General features: G+C 38.4%; 1 protein-coding gene across 3 annotated transcripts in view; it reads right to left on the reverse strand.

Annotated features, from left to right (window-relative positions):
• The window catches only part of ctdp1 (CTD (carboxy-terminal domain, RNA polymerase II, polypeptide A) phosphatase, subunit 1), a 97,896-nt gene that overhangs the window by 30,164 nt on the left and 57,660 nt on the right, over positions 1 to 10,072 (reverse strand). Inside the window, exon 13 of one of the 3 annotated variants that reach the window (XM_005745254.2) lies at positions 6,042 to 6,218. The exons of the other annotated variants lie outside the window; for them this stretch is intronic. Coding sequence (XP_005745311.1) covers positions 6,215 to 6,218 — 4 coding nt within the window. The 3' untranslated portion in view covers positions 6,042 to 6,214. Of the gene's footprint in view, positions 1 to 6,041; positions 6,219 to 10,072 lie in introns of those variants that run through there. 3 annotated transcript variants of the gene reach the window in all.

The following is a 10,072-nucleotide window of genomic DNA, read 5'->3' on the forward strand; positions in this document are numbered from 1 at the left end:
ATCGCATCGCAATCGCAATATTGGGGCAAAAAATCGCAATTAGATTATTTTCCATAATCGTTCAGCCCTACTTTTTAATCAATTCAGATTTCTATACGGGTAGTAGACACAAGTACAAGTAGTGCTGTGCAAATGTGCTGAGGATGCTATATATTAGGGCAGGGCAATATGGCCAAAAATATTTATCAGGATATATATTTGAAAATATAATTGAAACTTTATTAGTGCAAAAAACCCCATCAATGTATTTTCACTTAAACAAGCAGCTGTTTTTTATGTGCATTAAAGTTATATAAAAATGTAACAGTGCAAATGCAAATTCCTTGCTGACAGTTTAACCAGCAGGCATTTCCAGTGGAAACTGGCCGACATATCCTCAGCATAACCATGTATAGTATCCACTAAACTTAAAAAGAGGTTATACACACACACAATACGGTAATATTATGTTTACAAACCAATTCTGGTTCATCTGTTTCTTTCGCCCTTCTCATTCTCCGTCGCCGCAATGCTTTTTTTGACATATGCTTATAAAAACAAAGGCAGTGGGCATGCGCGTTTTACCCATATTCTATTGTGATATTTCATTTTCTTATCATTGCCTAACATTACACCAGTATTACCGTGAATGGTATGATATGGCCCAGTGTAGATCTGGCATTAAAGACTTCTAAGCAGTGTTTTTGGCTTACAACACATTTCTTTAATGACTGCTACTTTGTCTCCAGTGTCAGAAATACTTTATGCCTGTATGGCCTGCTATGAATACGTTATCTATGTTATCTTAAATAATGTACATAACATTACAAAAAAGCTTCTAGTGTTGATATTAAACTAAAATGTCAGATAATGAAACCTATTTCCAGACAGATTAGTGTCTATATGTTAGACATTTAATTTAAAAACATATAACAGTGCCTGAGAGAGCAGGCCAGGCCATAAGATGCTTCATGAATACTTGAGAATGCATAAGGAAATCCTTTAGGTTAAAAAATGATGTGTAGGCTTTATTCACCTGCAACAGCACAAAGTCAGCACAAAGATTACAGTAAGTAACACTGCACTAAAATCCGTTTCAGTTCCCCGAGGCACAATACATCCCATACTGTGCAGCATGCCCTTTACTTTAACATCAGTGGCCCATTTGATAAACCCATTTCAACAACGTGCCTCAGGTTTATTGCTGTGGCATCAGAATCATCCACTAAGAAAAGGGGGACATGCACCATTATGTGAAACATTTCCCAGGGTGCCTGCTGCTCGCAAACAACATATCACTTAACAGCAGCCGCCTCCCCACCCTCCACATGCAGTGGCACCACATTGCAATACTGAAATGTGGTCTCAGCAAAAACACTCGATATTAGCTTAAATTATTTTACAAAGCAGAAACTTACACGAGAATGAAATATTAATGTTTACGTGTACAGCAACGACCAAAGTGAAGAATATTCAAGCAGGGTAGCTGCCATGTCACCTGAATAATTACAGAGGGGCAAAAAAGTATTTAGTAAGCCACCGATTGTGCAAGTTCCCCACCTAGAATGATGACAAAGGTAAGTAATATGCATCAAAGAAACAATACAACTGTGAGAGAAGAATGTGAAAAAAAAATCCATGAATCCACATGGTAGGATTTGTAAAGAATTTATTCGTAAATCAGGGTGGAAAATAAGTATTTGGTCAATAACAAAAATACAACTCAATACTTTGTAACATAACCTTTGTTGGCAATAACAGAGGTCAAACGTTTACTATAGGTCTTTACCAGGTTTGCACACACAGTAGCTGGTATTTTGGCCCATTCCTCCATGCAGATCTTCTCGAGAACAGTGATGTTTTGGGGCTGTCGCCGAGAAACACGGACTTTCACCCCCCGCCACAGATTTTCTATGGGGTTGAGGTCTGGAGACTGGCTAGGCCACTCCAGGACTTTCAAATGCTTCTTACGGAGCCACTCCTTTGTTGCCCGGGCGGTGTGTTTTGGATCATTGTCTGGACCTGCACTGGCTTCAGCAGCGGAACACGTCTGGCACTGTGGGATTTGATTCCCTGCCGTTGTAGTGTGTTACTGATGGTGACCTTTGTTACTTTGGTCCCAGCTCTCTGCAGGTCATTCACCAGGTCCCCCCGTGTGGTTCTGGGATCTTTGCTCACCGTTCTCATGATCATTTTGACCCCACGGGATGAGATCTTGCGTGGAGCCCCAGATCGAGGGAGATTATCAGTGGTCTTGTATGTCTTCCATTTTCTGATGATTGCTCCCACAGTTGATTTTTTCACACCAAGCTGCTTGCCTATTGTAGATTCACTCTTCCCAGTCTGGTGCAGGTCTACAATACTTTTCCTGGTGTCCTTCGAGAGCTCTTTGGTCTTGGCCATGGCGGAGTTTGGAGTCTGACTGTTTGAGGCTGTGGACAGGTGTCTTTTATACAGATGATGAGTTCAAACAGGTGCCATTCATACAGGTAACGAGTGGGGGACAGAAAAGCTTCTTACAGAAGACGTTACAGGTCTGTGAGAGCCAGAGATTTTCCTTGTTTGAGGTGACCAAATACTTATTTGCCACCCTGATTTACGAATAAATTCTTTACAAATCCTACCATGTGGATTCATGGATTTTTTTTTCACATTCTGTCTCTCACAGTTGAAGTGTACCTCTGGTGCAAATTACTGACCTCTGTCATCATTTTAAGTGGGGGAACTTGCACAATCGGTGGCTGACTAAATACTTTTTTGCCCCACTGTAACTTGCTTACTTCAGCTGAGTTCAGTGAGTGAACTCTTACATAAGGATAATTATTTCACATGCAGAACTTATAAACTATCATTTAAATACTTCTATTTGTAAACATTTAAATTATTGTGAAAGCTGTGAAAAATCCTAGAAGCATGTGGTCTGTGACTCAGCTATGAAAAAGGAAGATTGTACTGTTGCTGCTATATCTGACTAAATTAAATACCGATTTCTTCCCCACTGCTATCAGACTCCTGAACAGCTGACCTACCTCAACTGCAATTTACACATCAGGACACTTTGCACGCTAAGTTCATTTTGCACATTAAGCTCTTTTGTACATACATTTACATCGACATCATCATACCTCACTTGTCTTCACTTACTTATTTTTGTACTTATTTATCTTTCATTATTTTTATCCTTATTTTTTAAAATCTTTATTTATCTTAATATCTTGTCTTATTTTTATTCTTATTTATCTTGTTCCTTCAAACCTACCTAACTTGGGATTTGTGTATGAACAGCAAAGGAAGAATTTCATTGCACAGAGAATTGCTATTTCTTCTGCACACATGACAATAAACACTTTGAATCTCTTGAATGTTAGTATTAAGTTAGCTAACACTACAACATATGTGCCAATATTAAACCTTAATGCTAGTTACTGCCTGCAGTAACACACAACGAACAATTTCATAAAGGATTTAAGTGACACAGTGTATAGTTACTAGTGACAACCAAAATTCCAGAGGAAGAGAAAACAAACAAGAGCAACTCGCTCTGCTGACACTGAAAAGGTTAGCTGGAAAAGCCTGATGTCCTTTTTTTAAAGTTGCTGTAATAATGGTCATGATACCTGTGTTGTGAAAATCTGATACTGTGGTTCTGTATTTTATTTAAGATTAAGGTTTTAAGCGTACATTATTAATATTTTAATCTCTGAACTGGAACTTCTGGTTAAGCTAACCTGACTGTATCAAACCTATATGAAAGCTAAGTTGTCAAGCAAGCTAAACAGTGAGTGTTGACTCTTCCGTTGATTATCAGTTTATTAATAGTGTTTGGAGATCGTGCTAATTATTATTATTTTTAACATTTCTTGTTTTTCTGCTGGAAGCATCAAAGGACTCAATTCAGCAAAAGTGAGGTAAGTGTAAGTAGCCAAAATTATTGACCTGATTTAGAGGTTTTTTGTAATAAATCGGCAAAAAAGCTTATGCAACATAGTTATACAAGTTCATATGAAACCTGTGAATTATGGTAATCCTCAGTAGAACTTGTATACAAAACTAGAGATCAATTGGTTTCTAATTTTATATTTTAAAGAATCACAATTTAGATAACAACAATTAAATAAGTTGGTAGAATTATTCTCTTACTCCCCCATATCTATAAGTTGTATCTCTGTCTGCAGGCAAACATGAATATCTGTTTAAAAAAAAGAGCATAAAAACTCAAGAGACTTTTGGCATTTCCCAGCACTTTCAGCAGCTTACAAATCAAACAAAACACAAGGGGATTTGTGTCAAGCACAATCAAACTTTATTCGTGGTTTCCTAATTCAATACAGAAGAATTTGAGAAAATGTTTTACGTCAAATTAAAAATTCCTAAGGGGAATCTAGGTCATCACGGCAGCAGAAGATAATGAAGATGGAAATACTGCAAAAAAAAAGCAAATTGCATGGAGCTGTCTTTGTAAGTAAAGAGAAAAAGACTTGCTTTATTATCAGTAGCCTTCAAAAAGACTTGTTTAACAGCCTAAAGGTAATTCACAATAAAAGGCTGCTCTCAACATTGAGCTATTCACAGATTGAGATGAAACACTACTGGAGGATATCCCTGATGGCTTACCCTAAATCTTTCAACTTTAACTGAGGATAATGGTAAATAGCAAGGTGATGCCATGAGGCCCTCCGGATCATAAATCGTCATAATTTAAGATTTAGTAGTGCATTCATTAAACACTGAAGTTACTCAGTTCAAAGTGAGTAAGGCAGGATAGTCACAGTGAGAGAGAACAAAATGAGCTTGAACTTCTTGGTAGGTCCGGGGCATTTTGCAGCACTGAGTTTCATTCATGTTTAATCAGCTCTCAGACTGTAGCACCTCTTTGATATCACACAGTGGGCACAGTGAGAAGAAAGCCATGACTTCAGGCTCTACTGCACATCTATCCTTTGATTAATGAGAGGACACCATTTAATCACTCCTTTATCCTCAGGAAATTTCAAAAGACCAATCTTTAGACTCAGCTGAGGGACTCCTGTGTGTGGAGGGGTCATTGTCTTCCATTATCTACTTGGACATAGAATAGAACATTTCTTAGCACATTTTAATGAGTGTGTATGGGTGTGGGTATGCATGTTCCCTTTGAAATGATAGTTTAAGGCTCTTGTTCTCCATTGTTCCAAGACCGGAGTGGATATTGATGGGATTTAATTGACATGAATGTCATTGTCCATTTTGCTTGTAGGTCAGGTTATTTATTGATTACTTCACTGATTCCTGATTAACTTTATGTGGAAGCCATTGTGGAACCAAAAAAAATGTTTTATCACTTGAATTGGAGTGCATTGTAGAAAGAATCTGATGATTTAGAACACTCCCAACACAAATGTTAATAAAGCTGCAAAACCATAGAGGCCAGACAAACCTGATGAAGAGTGTAAGAAAAGTACTGCAATACATTAAATAGGAAGACTTGTAGCTAAAGGGAAGGCTCATTGAATAAAAAGCTGAATGCAATGGTAATTCTATAACCATGTATTTTATTTTCCAAGTACTACTGCTCTCTTCTGAAGATGCTTGTTAACCTAACAAGCAATTCTAAACTGGCGCTAGATATAGATCGAGTGTTGTTGTCTGTCTCTTTATACTGGCTCTTTGATGGATACTAAGATTTCGTGCAAGACTGCAACACTTATTTCAGTTTAAAGGTCTTTTTATTTCTGTGTTAATAATCTTGTTTTTCGTGACCAGAACTTCATCGACGTTGTTTTACCTCACAGCCTGACATTCACAGTAAAATTACTTCATGCAATCTCAGTACAACCACCAGGTCAAGTTGTATAGGAAATGGACCCTTCACTTGTTTTCCCATCTTCTGTTAAAGGCTCAGCAGTTTATCAGCAAACCATGGGACAGCACTATATGGGTCATACATAAACAGATGGTGGGACATGATCTAATCTGGCCACAACGGGAAACAGTGGTTCAAAAAAAACCATCCAACACAGAAGCTCCAAGAAGATGAAACACATTTCAAATTTCACACTTTGTAGTCCGACAACCCTGAATGGAAAGCTTTACAACTCATTTGCCTCGTCCATCATCTCTGTTCTGGCGATGTTATAATAACAGGCTTGCTCAAGCTGACAAGTTCCACGCTTTCATTTTTGTTAGGAAAACAAATACACTCCAGAGATATGTGGCGCAGGAAAACGGAGACACGGGCTGTCTGACTGAATGTGTATCACCTACAGAGACAGGAAATTAAAAGTGAGAAGTCCTGATAACAGCACACATGTCTGCAAAGTGAAGGGGTCTAATTGTGCTAAAAGATATGACAGACAAAGATGTGATGTAATTAGTTCAGCAGATGATGCTGGAATGAAAAAGCTAATGGTGACAGCTTGAAAGACATTAATCAATGGAGAAAAAACGTCCCTGACATGTCAAAGTATAGTTTGTTTCTGACATCTGACATCTATAATGTTGATGACTTCAGTCCAGCTCCATTAGCACTTTACTTAAATGGCATTTCGATTACCTGCCTCCAAGCTCTCACCTACATTTATTTTATTCAAAATGATACAGTGTGGAAGCTAATGGATTTTTTGGCCAATACAGGTGCAGGCAGAAGAATAAAATGTGACGCGTGGTTCTTAGTCCACAACTTCCCGAAGATAAACACAACTTTTCTTCACAGGTAAAAGTTATCCAGTAGCAGAAATTTCCAAACACACAAAAAACTACAAATAGCTAGCTAAGCATAACTTCAATGGGAAAAAAATGAAAAAAATGTAAAAAACAAACCAAAAAACCACAAGATGAATGAATGCACAAGAATGCACAAACTACCAGACTTCAAAGAAGTAGGAATGACTCAGCCTCCCAGTCTCCAGCTGTCTATGTCGACAATGGAGTACAACCTAAGCTTAAAGATAATAAAACTTGTACTGTCAGCATTAAAGTGATGTTAGTGAGCTAACGGCGCTAACGTGGTGCATCCCCATCCACGGGGCAATCCGTGGTAACTTGTTAATGGAGATTTGCCGCATTAATGCAGTTTTGGCGTTAACGCCATTTTAACGAGATTAACGCTGACAGCACTAAATAAAACTGAAAAATATTTTAAAGCTAGGATGTTGCATCTTGGGTTGATATTTTCAGTTTAGCTACTGGTTTCCTTGCATATTTTGCTGTGGAAGTACTGCGTTTTGTTGGAAGTTGTTGAAGTAGCTCCCTTTTACATGCTGATGTGTTCACTGAGACGATTGTATGATCCATTTTGGGTGCATTTCCATGTTTTAAGCATGAAATTAGATTACTAGTTACTCTGACGAGGTTTAAGCATTAAAAGCTCGCTGGTCAGTCATCTCCATGTGTTCTGTCCTTGGTCTTTCTCCCATTGCTCATCTTCTTAGCTTGGCCTGGATTTACTGAAGGGCTCCTAAATGTGGATTCCATTTATGTAAAATCATACTAACTCTTCACCACAATTACATATTTTAACTGTAGGCAACACTAACTAACTGTCAGACAGCCTGACAGATGCTTACGGCACATCAGTTGACCAATCTAGTACTTGCCAAAGCTTCACAATGACATGTTTTTGTTTTTTTGGTTTGTTTGTATAAAAGTCAAACCGACACACTGTTATGTTGATCGCTCTGGGCGAGTGTTTCTTGAAGCACCACACATATGGCTTTCATGGTTTGCCAACCTGTTCACCAACTCTCCGGTTGGTCTTCTGCACATGCTCCTGCTCACTCTGGTCTCCGGCTTGACTATATAAAAAGGAAAACCTCGTTAGGGAGATCATCACCACCTGTCCCTGCAGCCTCCCTGGCACCGCCCCCTTGAGCTCACTGCATCACTCCTCCCCTGCGGCTGAGCCAGGGACCACACCTCCACCACAGTTCGGATTTCTAAATAATATTTATTGGGTGTTTATAATTAATCTAAGCATTATCAGTTACAATTACCATCAATCTGCATTTTGTTATTATTCAATTCAGAACTGCCCAGACCAGACACAGTGACATTCCACCAGAATCCCTTTGATCTCTGATCTTCTTTATGACATCAGCACACTAAAACCCTTAAAGAGGGGAAAGGTTCTCATTCTTGTCAGTCTTTCAAAGATAGTGGAAGAATTCACTAGGCAGGAAAACACTTAAACTACTCGAAACTTCAGCTTCTGACACAGTTGACCGTATTTTTAAAAAATCTTTTAGTTAGTACAGAGATTTATCATCAACTTCAATTTGAAATATGAGTCTGTCAAATCCTGTTGTATGCAACCTGAGAGCCGAGAACGAAAAACTTAAACAGCAAATCAAAGAGCTGAAAAATGAGAATAAAACTCTCAAACAACAAAACTCTACCATACGTGACCTTAAAGTCGAGAACGCCGACCTTAAGGAGCAAAAAAGAGAGCTCATAAATGAGAACAAAATTCTCCAAAAAAACATTGAAGTTCTCTTCAAACGAAGTGGGTTCTCTAAAAACAAGAGGAAAAGAGACCTGCAACTAGAGAATGAAACAATTCACATCAGAATTCAAGAGCTGGAATATCTGAATAAAGTTCTACAGGATGCACAAAGCTCCAATAGCAAAGAAATTCAGCAACACAAAGAGGTGATGCAAGAAATGCAGGATGAAATCAGAGAGCTGCAAAGCAAAAAGGCAGGCTATGTTATAAAAGTGAAAGGCATGGAAAAGGACAACCAGTCTTTAAGAAAGAAAAATGATGTGATGATAAAACGCATGTGTGAGCTGAAAAGGGACTTTGAAAAGGAAAAAGATGACATGCAACAGGAAATACAGGCTGTTAAAACTGAGCTCCATCAGGCAAACACAGCCTTTAAAGAGTTACAAGAGAGTGAAGAAAGAAAAAGGATCATGAATGAGGAAAGCAAAACAATGGACAGTGCACAGCTCAGACAGACCCTGGAAGTCCAATGCTTTGCACATGAAATTGACATATTGAGGCATAACGAACTTCTTGAACAGGACCTCCAGGAGCTTTCCAAAAGGAGTGGTGATTCTCAAAAAGAACTGAAACCACACGATGAGGGTGTGAAAGGAGAATCACGGATCTTCAAAGCCACTGAGAAAGACTGAACATGATTTTAACGTGACCAACAGAGAAAAGGAGTTGTTGTGCCATGAATTTGAGGCACTGGAAAGAGAGCTTGAAGAGGTCAAGAAAAGTCTGTGTGATTTACAGGAAGCCATGAAAACAGAAGACATGGCGTTGCAAACCCAAGCTCAGACTCCCAAAGTTTCACAAGAAGAACATAACAATCTGATAAACAACTACGATGTCCAAGTTGACATACTCAAACAACAAAATAAGGCCTTAGAAAATAAGGTTAGTGACCTTACCAAAAAGATCTGGAATGGACGGGAAGCGATGAGACAAATGGAAAAGAACTTTCAAGAACAAAGGAAGCTACTCGAAAATCTCCGAGGAGAATTCGAGGAAATTTAGCACAACTACGACTTTGGCCCTCCCTATTAAACCTGGTTAACGCAGGTTCAATAGGGAGGGGTGGGGGGTATAACTTAGACAATGGAAATTCATTTGATTTAATTGGCCCAAAATGAGTGACTGCACCCAGACACTCAGTAGCAAAAAAATTACAGAGATTCAAGAGAGAAAACTGTTTCTGCATAGACTCCTATAGTACTGCAAGTCGACATGATAAATCTCTGTCCAAAACGTTCAATGACAAGCATCAGCACCAGGATTGTTTTTTAGCTCACCAACAGTTCATGTTCCATACCCAGTTTTTATTGTAACTGCAGCTTTGTAAGACTGGGTTGGGAGATGTTCTTGTGGTGAGCTTTTATTCACATACCGGTAATTGGTTTCTTTAATAGTGAAATAAAATAAATTTGTATAACTGGAAACAGCATTCTCATGCGTGATTATCACATTGTATTCTTTAAACCATGTAACAGAATATATAATATATATAATTTACTCATAGTAATATTAATATCTAATGTGATTGAGTTTCCTCATCTCTACTTATGTGCTGATGTGTTCACTGAGGCCATTGTATGGTCCATTTTGGCTGCATTTCCATGTTTTAAACAT

Source organism: Pundamilia nyererei, unplaced genomic scaffold, assembly GCF_000239375.1.
Source record: "Pundamilia nyererei isolate P.nyererei 1_Seehausen unplaced genomic scaffold, PunNye1.0 scaffold00156, whole genome shotgun sequence".
Lineage (NCBI taxonomy): Eukaryota > Metazoa > Chordata > Actinopteri > Cichliformes > Cichlidae > Pundamilia > Pundamilia nyererei.